Source organism: Elephantulus edwardii, unplaced genomic scaffold (assembly GCF_000299155.1).
Source record: "Elephantulus edwardii isolate Elephantulus edwardi_28Jun2011 unplaced genomic scaffold, EleEdw1.0 scaffold00007, whole genome shotgun sequence".
Classification (NCBI taxonomy): Eukaryota; Metazoa; Chordata; class Mammalia; order Macroscelidea; family Macroscelididae; genus Elephantulus; species Elephantulus edwardii.
Window position 1 is genome coordinate 36,022,330 of NW_006399757.1, and position 17,184 is coordinate 36,039,513.

The following is a 17,184-nucleotide window of genomic DNA, read 5'->3' on the forward strand; positions in this document are numbered from 1 at the left end:
CACTGCTAAGAAAACGAACAGATTCATCCTAGAGAGGATTAAACCGGGTGGCTCCTTGGAGGCAAGGATCCTGAGGCTTCGTCTGACATACTTTGGTCATGTTGTAAGAAGAGACCGGTCCTCGGAGAAGGACATCATGCTTGGGAGGGTGTAGGGCAGGCTCAGGAGGGGAAGGCCCTCTAGGAGGTGGATTGATTCAGTGACTGGGGTAATCACCATAGATGTGTCGGAGACAGTGAGACTGGCGCAGGACAGAGCAGAGTTTAGGGCTGTTGTACATAGGGTCGCTATGAGTCCCAAGTGACTTGACAGCACATAACAACAACAACAACAACAACAACTGCTTCACAGGAGAAAGAACCAGTTTCTTTAACGTTGCAGACTCTTGGAAATCTGACAGTTTTGCTACAAGTCAGAACAGATTCCATGGCACTGGGTAGGTTCTTTAGGCCAAGGTGTCTCTAGTTAACTCCTACCCTTCCTTCAGGCCATGGTATGAGCCTTTTTCTTGAGAAACTTTCTCTTGCTATCCACTTTTGGTCAAATCCTTAGTTACAATTCCTTTTAACATCATTTTGCTCTGGTGACATAGTCTATAGGAAGTTGTGCCACTAACCCAAAGATGGAGCCTATCTTGTAGTTGAAATAAACCAGCTGTTCTGACTGGGGTGGGGCAGGAATAAGCAATCTCCTTCTGTGCCATCTACAGCCCCTGAAAAGTCACTGAAGGATCAGCTATAAGCTACTTCCAACTCAAAGATAATGAGTTAAGACTTGGTGAGTTGACTCAATGGAGTTATAGCTCTAGTTACAGAATTTAACTCCTTCTCTTTATGCATCTCTTCATCCTTATTGTGCCCAACACCCTTCAATACGACTTCACAGAATTCTCCCTCTTGCTATAAAAGGAAGCCTAAATTCTTCATGTTTCACAAAGTTCTCTTTACCATGCCAGCCCACAGCAGTTGTCTCTAAACTTCTACATTATTTTACTTCTATGCCTTTCATTTGGTGCTTCATTATGCATTTCCACTGTCATATATTGTTGTTACATATCACTGAGTCATAGCTGGCTTTCAAAGGCTGTAGATTGCATGGGAGGACACTGACCAACTTTCTTCCTTGGAGCAGACGCCAAGATTCGAACTACGTACCTTTGAGTTGGCAAGGAAACTCCTTACAACTAAGTGCCCAGAGTTCCTTACTATGGTTATATGTTGTTGTTGGTTATTGTTAATTCAGCACTGACCCACAGGTGATCCTCCAGTGGGTTTTCAGAGGCAGTAAATTGCATGGGAGTAGATGGCCCATTTTAGTTTGCAGACCACCTGGAGGATTAGAACAGCATACCTCTTTACTGGAAGCACAATTCCTTAGCACTAAGTCACCAGAACATTACTTCCATATAATTTCATTATATTATTTTTCTATAAGCACCTCGTCTTAGTTTTCTAAATGTTGTTGTTGTTGTATGTGCCATCGAGTCACCTGTGACTCACAGTGACCCTATGTTCAACAGCCCTATACCTTGCTGTATCCTATGCCAATCTCATTGTCTCTGACACACCTACCTCCATTACCCTAGTTACTGAATCAATCAATCCATCTCATAGAGAGTCTTCCTCACCTGCGCTGTAACCTCCACTCTCCCAAGTATGACGTCCCACTCCAAGGATTGGTCCCTTCTTGCAACATATCCAAAGTATGTCAAACAAAGCTTCAGAATCCTTTCCTCCAAGAAGCAGCCTGATTTAATCCTCTCCAGGATGAACCTGTTCATTCTCTTAGCAGTCCATGTTATATTCAATATTTTTCTCCAACACCACAGCTTAAAGGCATCAATTCTCCTTCTATTATTTCTAGTCATTGTCCAGCTCTCTGAGGTATAGCAAGTGATTGCAAAGACCATGGCCTAATATAGGCAGTTTTTAGGAAGCTTATAAAATACTCCTAAACAAATAGGTTATGATCTGGTTATAATATGATCTTGAATCTATTCCATCTAAATTTCAAGGTCATCTTAAGAATAAATTTGAAGCAGTGAACATCGGTGATCTAAGACCAGATGAGTCATGGGATGGTATCAAGGATATCATCCATGAAGAGAACAAAAGAGCATTACAAAAAGAGAACAAAAAACCCAAAATGGATGCCAGAAGAGACTCTAAAACTTGCACTAGGAGAGTCAAGAAGCCAAAACAAAGGGAAAATATGCCAAAGTAAAAGAGCTGAACAGAAGATTTCCAAGAGTAGCGTGAGAAGACAAAGCAAAGTATTATAATGGAATGTGCAGAGAGCTGGAATTGATGCATAAGAAGGAAGAATTTGCTCTGCATTTCTCAAGCTGAGAGAACTGAAAAACAAATTTAAGCTATTAAATGTTGGTACATCATTATAATATGAACTACAGAAATGTAGCACATAATTTACTATCATTGATGAGGAACAGCTCACAGGTCATGAAGAAGGAGGTTAAAGACCTAACAGGACTTAATGAAGCTTGAAAAGAAAAAAAATGCTTAAGAAGATCATGAGGGAGATAAAGGACAGAAGTTAACAGTTTTACAGTGAAAGGCTTTCTCTCTTATTGCCATCCAGTCAGAATAGACTCAGAGCTGACCCTCCAGCAGATTTTCAGAGGCTGTAAATCATGCAGGATGAGACTGCCCATCTTTCTCTTGCAGAGAAGTTGATGAATTTGAACCACCCTTGGACTGGGAGCATAATTCCCTATCCAGTAGGCCTACAGAATGGATTTTTTTTTTTCTAAAGGAAATCAGAGACTTCAGCTGCTTGGACTCAGACGGCTATCATTTGCTAAAGTTGACAGGCAAAATTGGGGAGCAGTGAGATGTTACTACAAAATATATGCAGGCATGAGGAGGTATGTATGGTCATACAGAGACTCTCACTAATTTCATGACTAGAAATGCCATTCTCTGGGATAACAGAAATCATCTAGAGCCATCTACAAATGAATATACTACTTTTAAACATCATTCAATTCTTCATCATTCGAGTTAATGGTTATGACTTGTGCATTTTTATTTATATACTAAAATCTCTCTGTATATATATCCCAACATTCAAAGGAAAATTACAATCAAATTTATAAGGATACTTATAATGAAAGGCAGTAACGATAAAAACAAGGAATAATATGAAAACAAAAAAATAAGAGACTCAACTTACATCAGACTTACTGTGGACTCATCAGAATGGAACAATGTCATAAGTCAGGGGCTTCTAAAAGTAAAAAGTATGACTTTTTCTCGAGCCCCGCATGAATATTTAGTATGGGAAATTACTTTTTTTAAAAAGAGTTGTTTTTTTCAAACACCCTGGATGAGATGGTTTGACGGAGTGTCTGAGGTGAGTGTATTGGAGATGATGAGATTGGCTCATGATAGAACAGGGTTCAGAGCTGCTATATATAGGTTCACTATAAGTCCCAGGAGACTTGACAGCACATACCAACAATAATAAAATTCACTAATCTTAAATGTAAACAGTATTAGACTTAAAATTCAGGAATTTAAAGAATTTTGAACCGCACTGTATTTTTGTTTTGTCCATCTTATTAGTAATATGTACTTACAGTTGTGCAAAATTTACTGATGTTATAATATGCAAATGTTCACTTGCAGATATTCAATGATATGATTTATAAAGATATGGACAATAAAAGGTAATAATAATGAAAACTAAAAGAAAATAAAGAGATATTCAGCTTATATCAAACCAGACTTATAAAACCTCCTCCTAAATCAGTACTTCCTTGTAATAAATTTAGAATTGTGCCACCATCACTATAATCAAATTTTGCATCATTTCTTACTTTTTAAATTGAGCTATAACTCACATACCATAATCTCCACCCTTGTAAGGAACACAATTAAGTAGTTTTCAGTACAGTCGTGTAATTTACAAAATCTATTCTGACAATATCCAATTGCCCATTCATTCCTGATTCCAATTTCTGTAAAAACTTGAAGTGCATAAAATGGTTCATAATAATAAACTGATGCTACTTTGTGAAATGCATAATATTACTTTTATTATTACTGTATTATAAGGTTAAGGATATTTTAGTGTATCTAGAAATGTTTAACTTTTTTCATGTATAAAAAGGTAAACTACAGTATGAAGACAAATTATCTGACTATTAGATACAAATCACATAAATTGTGTACAAATTCAACTGAAAAGTGACAGTCTCAGGAATGGACTTCATTTATAATCTAAGGACTTCCTGTTTTTACAAAATCCAAGTTATACAACATCCTTTTTCACAGAATCAGAATGTATCCTGGCCATCAAGTGACTCATAACTGTAAATTCACAAACCTATTTAGCCATCATCACTATCTAATTCTGGACATTTTCTAACTCCCCCCCAAATTCTGTATTTATCAGCAGTCATTTTTCATTTCCCCCCAACTCCTCCAGTCCTAGGCAACCACTAAACTACTTTGTCTCTGTGGATTTGCCTACTCTTGATATTTCATACAAATAGAAATAAACATGTAGTCTTTCATAACGGACTTCTTTTTCTCAGCATAATGTTTTCAAGATTCATCCATGTTTCCATTTTATTCTTTATTGACTAACAATCTTCTCTTGTAAATTCATATTCCTTTTGGTGTATTTATTTCTCAATTAATGGATATTTGGGCTATTTCCATTTTGGAGCTGCTATTAAAAATATTACTATGGACATTCATGAACAAGTCTCTGTGTGGACACATATTTTTACTTCTTTTGGAAATACCTAGGAGTAGAATTGCTGGGCCAGGCATTAGTTACTTGTTAGATGAAGAACTCAGATTTTTTTTTCTCCTATTTTAAAGGGTTTTGAATAGCATCACAGAACTGTCTTTTATAAAAGATATAAAATATACTCTTAGAAGAAATATTCTTACTGAGAATTCCTTCTACTGTAAATCACAAAATGGAGTTTGAACTGTTTTTATGTGTCATGAGTCAGAACCGACTCATAAGCTGACCCTTTATCAAGTTTTCAGAGGCTGTGAATTGCCAGGGAGTTGACTGCCCATCTTTCTTCTAGTGAGATGGTGGATTCCAACTGTGTGCCTGGAGTTTGAACTGTTGTTGTTGTCAGAGGCTCTTGTGTGGAACCTGAATTAGTCTAATCAACATACTAGCAGCAAATTCTGGTTTTAAGCAGATGTGTATATCACATCTTCTTGCGGCTGACAACTGCTTAAGAGACAAATGCACAATAAGGGAATGTTTAGATAGTACAACGAGCAACGAACAGGAGTTTAAAATATTAAGACAGTATTAGATTACTCAATTTTTTTTCGTCTCTCATTTCATGAGAAAAAGGTGGGCCCTGAATTATAATTAGTTCTATAAATGCACTCAAAGCCTTTGATAAAAGTGTATTTTAGAAACTAGAGGCCAACTAAACCTCTGGCCAGGTGTTTTATTTGTGGGTTTGGTTTACAGTTGGGTTTTGTGGGTTTGTTTGGTTTTTTCCTGGCAGTGCACACTCCAGCTCAAATATATTCACTCGACTTAGAACAGAGAATTAAAAGCTGACTGCAAAGGTCTCCATAAGCAAAAGCTTAAAAAAAACACATTTTCACATAAAGCAAAATAAACCATCCTCCAGGAGAAATTAAGTATAATCAAGGGAAATCTACCAGGCGTTGTCTCAAAGCACTGCCCTAGAGAACGCCACAGGTCGTCCAAAATACGCATTCTTTTTAACTAAAGCTCTTTCCTCTCGCCAAAGCTGTTCCTAGAACGCCGGAGAAATGATCCAACGAGCGATTTATGTTTTCCTCTTTTTTGATTTCCTCTAGCCACCTGCTTAAGGGTGTCAAGGTGACCAGAAATGGTTAACACTAGCCAGCAGCAGAGAGAAGCAAACATCCCTGACAACCCACAGCTGAGTAAGCAAGAGCTGTTTATTCACCAACATGTTCCATTTGGAGACTGTCGGCAAGCCCTAAAAACCCAGACACATTTTAGAAGGTTCCTTAAGAGACAGACAGACAGAATAATCGTTTCATTCCCACCCCTGCTCCAACACAAGGGCCCGAGGGGAAATCGTCTGGACAAAGCAGCCCCTACGAACTAACCCCCCAAAATAACCTCCCGCACCAGAGCATCCGACCCCTGGCAGGGATTGTGTAACTCCCCAAAATGTGTTCAGAGAGCAAGGACACTGGCCTCAGCGTCCAGGACGACAGAGGGGGCTTCGGCCGCTCGCACCCCCCGCCACCGCCCGCCCGGACGCCGGGGGAGCCCCTGGCGAGGAACGGCCCTTCCAGCTTCCATCTCTCACCTGGCTCGGTCCCACCTGAGAGCGAAAAGGTGCGGGGAGGGGGAAAAGAAACAGGCAGGGAGGCTGACCTTGTTGCTACTGACAGTGTTGCGACACATCTTGCTGCTTCCTGGAAAGCGGCCCGAAAGACATTTTCGCCCCCCGCCTCTTAAGGAAGGAAACCGGAGGGCGCCGGCCCGGCGGCGGCGGCGGCGGCGGCGGCGGCGGTGGTCGGGGCGGGCTGTGCAGCTCGTAGCGGGGACGGTCCGAGGACTACATCTCCCAGGCTGCTCTGGGCCGCCCTGCGTCGTGACCCCGGCGCGCACGGAGGCGGTGACTCTTACCTCACAGAGGTAGCTCCGCCGCAGCCGCCGCCAGCGACTCGGCGCCGGCGTCCATGGACCGGAACCTTGGGCCGACGGCTAGGAGCCCTGGCCGCGATCGCCGCCCCCCTGCCCCAGTCTCCTCCTCCTCGTTCTCCACAGCTCCCTCCAGGCGCCTGCAGACCGCTCACCGCCGCTGCCTGTTTCGCGCCGCCGCTCCAGAAGGCCGGGTGGCGGGTTCGCGGCTGCCGCTGGACTGAGGCCTACTCAGCCTCCACTGCCTCTCAGTGCTATTGTTCCTGGGCCCGGCCCTGCCCGGGTCCGGTAGGGAGGGCCGAGTGCCTCGGCCCCGCCGAAGATGCCGGACCAGTCCCTGCAGCAGATGCTGGACAGGTACGGGACCCCTTTCCGGGGAGAATGGGGCCCGCGGAGCGACGCACTGGCCCTGCCGGCTGCTGGCCTCGAGGCTCCCCCGGCGCAGAGCCCTGCGTGCCCGGAGGAGGTCCACGGCCAAGGGGCCGTCAGACGGCCAGAAAGTTTCAAGTTCACGGTCGGGGCGGGGGCAGGGGGAGCCGGCGGTCTTGGTTCATAGAGTGTGAGCGAAACTTAGTTAAGGAGTGGCGTCTGATTTGGATCGGAGGCCGTTTTGAACTGCGAGGAGCTCTTAGTAACCCCCAGAATTAGTTTCTGTTTCTTTTCCTTGCTCCCCCCCCCCCCCCCCCCATGTTCTAACATGTTTGTCAGCGATGTCACCTGCAAAAAAGGACCAGATGCCCTTTCAGGAGACTGTCCCTCTTACAGTTTAAAGGCTCTTTAAAAAAAAAAGAAAGAAATCGAAACCCAAGGATAAGCATTTCTCCCAATTCCCCATTCCCACTTCCAAACTGCTGTAAGGTCAGAGTATCCGCAAGGGACACCTAACGGTCAAACCCGAGCAGAGGTTATGGAAAACAGCCACACGAGTCCGACGCTGAACTGTTGGAATCCTCTACGATTCCTCAGTTCACTGAGCAAGTTTCAGCCGATACTGAGACCAGTTGCCCATTTTGGGGGGCTCCAGTCTTTAAAACTCTAGTGTGGTCAGGTTCACTGCCCTCTGCTGTTCAAACGCTAGTTCATGGGCTCTACCGTGATTTTTCTGGAGATGAACAATATTCATTTTTCTTTAGTCTTCTGAGTATATCCAGTATATCCATAATGTTTGTGGGACTCTTATAGTCCCCACTTGCCACCCTGTTCGGGTGGTACGGCGCTTTGTGCTAAATTCCAACTGTAAAATGGTAAAAGAAGGACTTTGCTTGAAATTATAACCAGTGAAATGGCACACTTAGCACAAGGATCAGTCAAGAGTATTCTCTCCACCTACATTGACATAACCATTTCTCTTGCAGCTTAGGATCTTGAGCTATCTGAGATGGTAGGTGACCATGCCACTAACTTTTTTTCAATGGGGCTTAGCAGAGTTTAACCCAACTCTGTTTCAGTTTGCTCATAAATTGAGCCAATCTAGCAAGCCTACAGCATCTGCAAATTGCAAGGGATCATATTGCCCATCTTTGTCCAGAGGAGTGGCTGTTGTATTCAAACCGCCTGCCTTTGGGCTGGAAGGGTAAACTCCCTACCTACTAGGCCACCAGAGCTCCCCTTCTTCCGGGTCAGCAGTCTGAGATTGTATTGACTACTTCTTCCTTTATATAGGCAAGGTTTGAACAAGATTGATGTCTAAGTCAGATTTATAGGCAAGTTGAAACAAGTTCATGTAGTTCTTATTTGTCACTTTAGTGCAAGAAAAGACTTGGAAGCTTTTCAGAGATTTACAAACTAGGCATACAGCAAGTGAAGCTGATTGTAATGAAGAATTTCTTTCTCATAGAGGTTGGTTCAGTTGTGTCAAATTGATGCCAATTTATATAACTTTAAATTACAAGTACCTTTAGTAAGCCTAAAATATGTGGCTCAAATCCATCAGCTGCTCCTTGGGAGAAAGGTGATCAGTCTCCTCCCCTGTGATTTACCATCCCCTGAAAACCAGCTGAAGGGTCAGCTCAGCTATGAGTCAGTTCTACCTCGATGGCACAAAGCAATACAACATTTGTGTATAAAAATACGTATTTAAAAATTATATTTTACATGTTAATGTGTTATGAAAACTTGCCTTTTCAACACCACACATACATGCAATATAAAATTAGTTGCCAAAGTTTTTTATCACTATAAACAGATCCTTACCCTTTCCTCCTTCATTCCCTCTTTGCCATTGGTAACCATTAAGAAACTTTGATTACATTTGCCTGTTCTAGGTATTTCCTTTTAAGTGGGATCATATGATGTTTGTATCTGACATGCTTTACTGAGCATATGTTTTTAGTTCCATCCATGTTGTAGAATGTACAACATGGTACAGAACTTTGTTTCTCTTTATAGATGAGTAATATTCTGTGCTGTATCTGTACCATATTTTTGTTCATCTGTTGATGGACATTTAGGCTGTTTTCATCTTTTGACTATTGTGAATAATTCTGCAATAAAAGCATTTAGCATTCAGGGTTGAAACCTGACTCCACATTAAAATGCCTGGGAAGTATTTTAAGATAGTTAAAATTTAAAGTATGGGCTCTCATAAGATCAATTAGATAACAAATACCTGAAGGATAAGACCTAGGTTTTCTAGATTTTTATATATATATATGGTTGAAACTACTGGTTTAGGTACTTGGTAATATAGTCAGAAAAGCTCAGGATTTTGAGAGAGAGAAATCATGACCTTCTAATTTTGTCACTATCTTTATGCTGCTTTGGACTTAAATTCTGAGGCTCTATTTCCTTATTCGTGACTTGGAGACCTACCTCACAAGGCTGTTGTAAATATAAAATGAAAGTATTTTTTAAAGTAGTAAGCATTTTTCCTGTGTTGGGCAGACAGAATATTATTAGATGCTTAAGACTTTAGTTACATGTCATTTTATTCCCATTTTCCTTCATAGTTTTTATTATCAGCTGCTGTCAAGTCACTCCCAATTCATGGCTATCCTGTGATCAACAAAACAAAATGCTGCCTATTCCTACATTGTGTTCCATAGGGATTTTTGCTTTTGTTCTTGTCTACAGAGGTTTTAATGGTTGATTTTACAAATAGATCACCAGACTTTTTTTCTGAAAACCTTCCTTAATCTGGAAGTCCCACAAAACCTGTTCGGCATCTTAGCAGTATACAGTCTAGACTGACCCTACAAGCAGTTTGAACTTTCTCATATAGTTCATGTGAAAAATATTGACAGGCCCAGCAAACATAACTATGCCAGCTTGTGAGGGCCCAGAGGGAGCTCTTGTGACATAGTCTGTAGAGAGTTATGCTGCTAATCTAAAGGCCACTCTGGTTTGAATCCTCCAGATGCTGTGCCAGAGAAAGGTGAGCTGTCTCCTATGTGATTTACAGGCAATGGAAGATCTTCTATGGGTCGGTTCTGACCCAACAACAATGAGTTTGAGTTTTATCAGCTCCCAGAATCCTTATGAATTTTGCCATCCTTCAGATAAAAGTCTGTGGGTAACAATTTTTTTGGGGGGGGTACCGCCGCGAGAGAAAAACCACAAAACAAAACAATTTTTGAGGGGAAAAAAATTTATGCTAAATTTTGCCATGTAATGTTTGTGTGTATTTTGGTTTCTGTTTTTTTCCTAAATTGAGTGCCTCCATATTGTTTATACTGTCCTAGTCCCTTGTTTAGGGAGCTTTGGTGAGTTAGGAATTGTGCTACCAACCTAAAAGCAGGTGATTCCAGTCCGCTAGCTGCTCCACAGTATAGATGAGTGATCTCCTTCTGTGCAATTTGTAGCCTCTGGAAACCCACCAGAAGGTCAGCTGTGGGTCAGTTCTGACTGTATAGCATTGAAGTTGAAAAGGCCTTTGGTGATTAGTAGTAAGCTACTGCCCTTATTAGGTCTTAAATTCTAGTGATGCTTATGCTCTATAACTTTAAAATAAAATGAAGATATTTAATTGTAACATGAATGATACATTTAGTTAATACAATTAATCTTATACGTTTTTTGAACTGGTGACCTGGTCCTTTGAAAATAATTGGCTTTTTTAACAATTTAAAACTGTTTATAATTTAAGTAATTGTTTAACAATTATTTTTCTTGATGCATTTCATTATTGCAGTACTTTTAGCCAGAAAGAATGTTGATCCCCTTTCATTTTTATAATCAATAAGTAGCTATTTTATATAAATTTGTAATTTGAATCTTTTTCATTCCTATGGGTAAAATGAGAGTAATGAAGGAAGGACGCCATTATACTAGTGTCCTAAATGGTGTTGTTGCTGCTGTATAATGTAGCTTGTGTCAACTACATCTCATAGTGAGCCTATGAATAAGCACTCTGAACCTTGCTCTCTCTTTGCCAACTTCAACATCTCCAGCACATCTGACCCCATTGATGCAGTCATTGTGTCAGTTCAACTCATTCAGGGTCTTCCTCGTCTACTCTCACCTTCTACCCTTCCAAGCATAATGTCCTCCTCCAAGGACTGGCCCGTCCTGACAACCTGGCCAAAGTGAGATGCACTTTCACTATTCTTGCTTCCAAGGATCTTCCTGTTTCACTTTCTCCATTTTGTTCTCTTGACAATCCATGGTACGTTTAATACTCTTCACCGGCATCACAACTCCAAGACATCAATTCTTCTTCTGTCATCTTTAGTCATTGTCCAGCTTTCAGATGTCCTATCATCTAATTCAGAAGGGCAGGGCTTGGATCAGGTGTACCTTGTCTTTTGACTGACATCGTTGCACTTTAGTACTCTAGAGAGGTACTTAACAGCAGATTTTCTCAGTGCAACTTTTTATTTACTGACTGCTGGTGCCAAGAATGTTGATTGTGGATCCAAGCAAAATGAAAATACTAACAATTTCAATCCTTTCTCCATCTTTCATGATGCTGCCTATTCACCTAGTGGTGAGGATATTTGTTTCCTTCATTTTGAGACGTAATTCATACTGAAGACTGTGGTCCTTGATCTTCTGCAGCAAGTACTTCAAGTCCTTCTCACTTTTGGCAAGCAAGGTTGTGTCATCTTAACATAGGTTGTTGGTGAGTTGTCTTCCAATCGTCATGCCTCATTATTCTTTATAAAGCCCAGCTTCTTAAGCGACCTGTTCAACATATAGGCAGAAAAGATAAAGGATGTATCCCTGACACACTCCATTCTTGATGAGCCATGCAGTGTCCCCTTGCTCTGTTCAGATAACTTCTTGGTATTGTTCAGACACCTTCCTGGTCTTTGTGTAAGTTTCCTAAGAGCATGATCAAGTGTTATGATTCACACAGTCAAAAGCCTTTGTATAAATAGATGTCTTTCCAGTACTCTGCTTTCAGCCAAGATTCCACTTACATCCACAGTGATTTCCCTTGTGCTACAGCCTCTTGTATTTCCCTTGTATCACAGCCTCTTGTAAGTCTGGCTTGTATTTTGGAAGTTCTCTGTCAAAATATTATCCTAGCAGTTTATGGGTAATCTTCAGCAATATTTTGCTTGCGTGTGATATTGATGATATTGTTCTCTACTTTCCACATTCTGTTAGATCACCTTTCTTGAGAATGGGAATGAAAAAATGGGTCTCTTTCAGTCAGCCAGGTAGCTGTCCTCAAGATATCTTGGAACAACTTGGTGAGCGTGTCCAGAGCTGCATCTGTTTGTTGAAATATGTCAGTTGGCATTACAGCAATTCGTGAGGCCTTATTTTTTTATTTATGCTTTCAGAGCAGTTTGAACTGCTTAGTTTACCACCATTGGTTCTAGATCATAGTGTCAGCCAGTTATTTTTGGTACAGTGAGTGACTCTGTATATGCTTTCCATCTTATTTTTGTTTTTATTTTTTTTATTTTACTGTGCTAACAATATTTATAAAGAAATTTTTATAAATTAAAAAATAGCTATTGGTTCCTTTCCATCTTTAATGTTTCCTGATTCTTTCAAGATTTTGCCTATAACATCTTTCAGTATTGCAAGTTGAAGCTTGAGTTTGTTTTCAGTTCCCTAAGCTTGAGAAATGCTGAATGAGTTCTTTTTCAATATGCTCTTTTATATAAATTTATTAATTGAATTTTGGAGTTATAGTAGGTAAAATATTGAGAGTCATGAGAATAATTGAGAGAGAATTGAGAGGAGTGAGAAACAAAAGTCAAGTTCTCAAAAACAACTTTAAATAGGTTGTTAGGTGCTGTCAGGTTTACTCCAACTCATAGCTACTCCACATACCAAAACATTTCTCCCTGAACCTGCGCCATTCCCACATCTTCACTGTGTTTAAACAAATTGGTAACTGGGGCCTTTCAGGGGGATTTGTGGTCTGGTGGGTGGCATAGCCTTATACGAGGGCTAATCTCTCAGAAATTGAAGGGGACTTCAATTTCCGTGAAGGTGGTACACCTCCTTAGATCTCTAATGAGAATCTTCCAGCACCAATACTGTACTATTGCAGAACTGTAACACTGGAGATGGCACAGTAAAGCTCATTAGATAGTGGTAGCAGAATGAGTGATGAATCAGAAGAGACTGATGGTGTGAGATGGCTCAAGTGGGCTTCCCAGCTCAAGAATGTCTGCTACTCTCATATCAGCCCCCAAATTGAGGTGACTCCATGCCATAAAATTAAATGCTGCACTATCCTCTTTATGGGTTGGGAATCAGGCCACTGTGAGGGCTTTTTCTTGTTGTGTACCATCGAATCATATTTGGCTGGTACAGGAGATTGCTACTCCTCCAGCAGAGCGTCTGGTGGATTCGAACCATGTGCCTTTCAGATTACAGTGCAGGTTCTTGCCACTAGGCCACCAGAGCTCCCTTCCATAAAGTTGATACTGATTTTCAGAAGTAGATCACCAGACCTATCTTCTTCCTAATCAGTCTTAATTTTGAAACTTCTCTAAAATCTTCCATATCATAGCAATACACAAACATCAATTGACATGCACTGATATTTTGTGACTACAAATGAGATATAGGCTGGGAAGCAAACTCAGGTCTACCACATGACAGGAATTCTATCACTGTACTACCACTACCCTCCACTTCTTATTCTTAGCTGTGCTAAAGGTAACCAGTAATGTCAGTAAATTGAATGACTCTCATTTGGCTTTCGCATCCTTGAGATAGATATATATATATATATATATGAAATGAAACCAATGACTGTATCCTTACACCACACATCCTAAAACAGCAGCACTAAACATGTTGTTGGGCCAGTTTTCTGATAATCTAAGATAAACACTTCCAATTTGAGTCTTCTTTTTTTTTTTTTTTTTTTAATTTTTGTGTGAGTGTACCGTCAAATCAGATCTGACTGGTACAGGAGGAGATTGTCCCTCCTTCCCCGGCAGAGCATCTGGTGGATTTGAACCATGCGCCTTTGGGATTGTAGTTGCAGTTCCTTACCACTAGGCCACCAGAGCTCCCCTAATTTGAGTCTTCTAAGATACAACTACCTTATTGCCACCTACCCTGTTAGAAAATTCCTGCCTCAGTGCGTCAGTGATAAGAGACTATTTTTTTATTGGTAAGTAAAGCATAATATCACATGTTAGCAACATTTTGTTGGCAGTAATCTAAAGATAACTACAGCCATATACTAACAGAATTGCTAAAGTTCAAGTTAGGTTGAATGGAGGACTTTAATGTTAGGTAGATCTTGGCCAAAATCTGAGAATACTGAAAAGTTTCATTACCTGCAGAAGGTTCAATACCTGTGTTTCATTGACTGTGCATGGGTTGTGTGAATCATAACAATTTTAGAGCAGGGTTTAGGGCAGTTGTACATAGGGTCACTATGCATTGCAGGCGACTCGATGGCACATATCAACAACATTACAAAGAATGGGAATGCCAGAACTCTTGTGCTCATAAGGAATTTATACATAGATTAAGAGGCAGTTCTAAGAACAGAGGATACTGAGTGGTTCAGGACAAAGATCTGTGTCAAGAATGTATCCTTTAACGTTAGTAGGCCATATGCTGAAAAAAGTCATTTATGAAGTTGGACTTTATGAAGAAGAAAGTACTATCAAGATTGAAGGAAGACTTATTTATAACCAGCAATATTCAGATGACAGACCATGCTTGTCAAAATGGAAAACTTAAAGTGATTGCTAATGTAGGTCAAAGACTGCAGTTTACAATATGAATTGTACTTGTCTATGCAGAAAATAAAAATCCTCACAACTAGACTGATAATCAGTATAATGATAAATGGTACAAAATTAAAGTCAACAGTTTTATTTTGTTATTATGTACCATGGAGTCAGAACTGACCCATAGCAGGTCTTCAGAGGCAGTTAATCACATGGGAGGAGATTGCCCATCATCCTGCAGAGCAGCTGGCGGCCTTGAACTGCATGCCTTCGGGATTGCAGTGCAGCTTCTTGCCACTAGCGCTCACTTGATGAGCGTCTAACTTACAATATCTGACTATCTAGTTGTTTTAGTAGGGAGCTTTAGTACAGTGGACTCTAAGGAGTGCTCAACTGACAAAGAATTTTCTGTGCATTCTATAATTATTCTGGTAGATGCACACCTCTAACTTTTAGATTGGCAGGAGCCTAACAAATTATACATTGTTTTACCAGAACTTCTTTAAAGCCACCTGACCATGTATTTATTTTTTAACAGTTTACAAATTCTATTCAGATTACTAAAAAAATACTAGTTTTATAATCATAAAATTTAATGACTGCATTTTAAATGAATAGTGTTTGCGTGTGTGTACACACACACACACACACACACACACACACGTTGATGACCTTACCAATAAGGGTATATAGTTATTCTGAGGAAGAAGTAGTATTTGTTGTGTTAGGGGCCATTGAGTCAAATAAAATGCATAGCAACAACAGATCTGAAATCTGCCCTGTGCCATCCACACACTTCCTGACACACAGAAGCCCATTGCGTTAGTGACTGTGTCAGTCCATCTGGTTGAGGATTTTTCTCTCCTTTGCAACCCTCTCTACCTTGCCAGGCATTATGTCCCTCTCCAAAGAATAGCCCGTCCTTGCAACATGCCCAAAGTACAGAGGCAAAGCTTTATCATCTTTGCCTCCAAAGAGCACTCACTGCACTTTTTACAAGATAGTTATATTTTTTAACTCTGAAGTAATCATGACGATTCTCATATCTCCTTTTACTTTGTAAGTTAGTATACCCCAACTTGATGAGTGGAAGAGTCTAAAAATTGATGAGTAGGTACATTAACAAGCAGTAGGCATTCAGAGAAGCTTGTGGAAGCGAATAAAAGGTAGAATAAAAGGAATGAGGAGGTTTCAATCAATATTTTAAGCAGTGACGTTAGGCTTGTGAAAAATTGACATATGATTAGGAATTGAGAAGGTTTCCCCACTCAATACCGAGTACTAACCATAACCACCTTATATTCTAATGTAGGTAAGAGTGCATTCATAAAGTCTAGACATATACATAAAGTAGACAACTATTACTATCATAACTTCTGCTAACGTTCCTCAGGAGGATACACATAGACACACACACACGTACGTCAGGCAATTCTTGAGCAGTTGTATGTGGGTTGGTTGGTTGGTTTGTTTTTTGTTTTTTTTTTTTGTTTTTTAAATTTTAATGAAAGTTTATAAAGAACTTGGATTTCCATTCATTCATTGTTGCACATTTTCCTCCCTGTCCCCCCTCCCCCCAGTTCTCTTTTTTTTTCTTTGGGGGAAAATCTTCTTTCATTGTTATACAGTCCCATCCCCCTCCTCCAGCCACTTTACTATGCAACTCTTATTCTGGATTCTTTGTGATTTCAATAGTACTTAATTAAATATTCCTTTTAAACAGTTCTCTCCCTCATCTGTTTCAATGCCATGTACATTATTTATCCTCTCTTTTCTTAGTTTCCCCCCCCCCCAAGCCCATATTGGTCCTGTTCTATAACAGCAGCATTTGTCCTTTTGTGACTGAAATCTTTCACTTAGCAGAATGTCATCCATGGTCACCCATTTTGTATACTATTTCATGAGTTCTTTGTTTTTCACTGCTGCATAATATACCATTGTGTGAATATACCTCAGCTTCTCTATCATTTATTGTTGGGCAGTTACCAATCTTTGCTGTTGTGAACAAAGCAGTAATAAATGTTGTTGTGTTGTTGTTAAGTGCCCTCGAGTTGCAGGCTACTCATAGCGACCCTATGAAGAAGAGCCCTCAACACTTGGGTGCCTTTCATCCTCTCTCCAGAATAAACATTAGTGTACATATATCTGCTTGGGTGGCAGTTCTGGTTTCTTAAGAGTATATTGCCAGGGTCCGGGAGAGTGCCCAGAAGAGGAAAGGCGGCGGCGGAGGTAGCCAGAGGATGAAGAAGGAGCAAGTGCTGCACTGTCAGTTTTCCGCATGGTACCCTCTGTTCAGAAGCCTCACCATCAAGAGTGTCATTCTTCCACTTCCTCAGAATGTGAAGGATTATTTACTTGATGATGGAACCCTGGTGGTTTCAGGAAGAGAAGATCCACCAGCATGCTGTCAGCCAGACATGGATGATGAAGC

General features: G+C 40.5%; 2 protein-coding genes across 3 annotated transcripts in view; one reads left to right on the plus strand and one right to left on the minus strand.

Moving 5' to 3' along the window:
• Window positions 1-6,589, minus strand: part of CPEB3 (cytoplasmic polyadenylation element binding protein 3) — a 273,954-nt gene extending 267,365 nt beyond the window's left edge. The window contains exon 1 of one of the 2 annotated variants that reach the window (XM_006880334.1): window positions 6,385-6,589. The gene's annotated coding sequence lies outside the window, so the exon portion shown is untranslated. The remainder of the gene's footprint in view (window positions 1-6,384) is intronic. The other variant, XM_006880336.1, reaches the window with a different exon arrangement.
• Window positions 6,590-6,633: 44 nt separating this feature from the next.
• The window catches only part of MARCH5 (membrane-associated ring finger (C3HC4) 5), a 60,619-nt gene continuing 50,068 nt past the window's right edge, over window positions 6,634-17,184 (plus strand). The window contains exon 1 of the mRNA XM_006880337.1: window positions 6,634-7,011. Within this exon, the coding sequence (XP_006880399.1) occupies window positions 6,977-7,011 (35 nt within the window). The 5' untranslated portion in view covers window positions 6,634-6,976. The remainder of the gene's footprint in view (window positions 7,012-17,184) is intronic.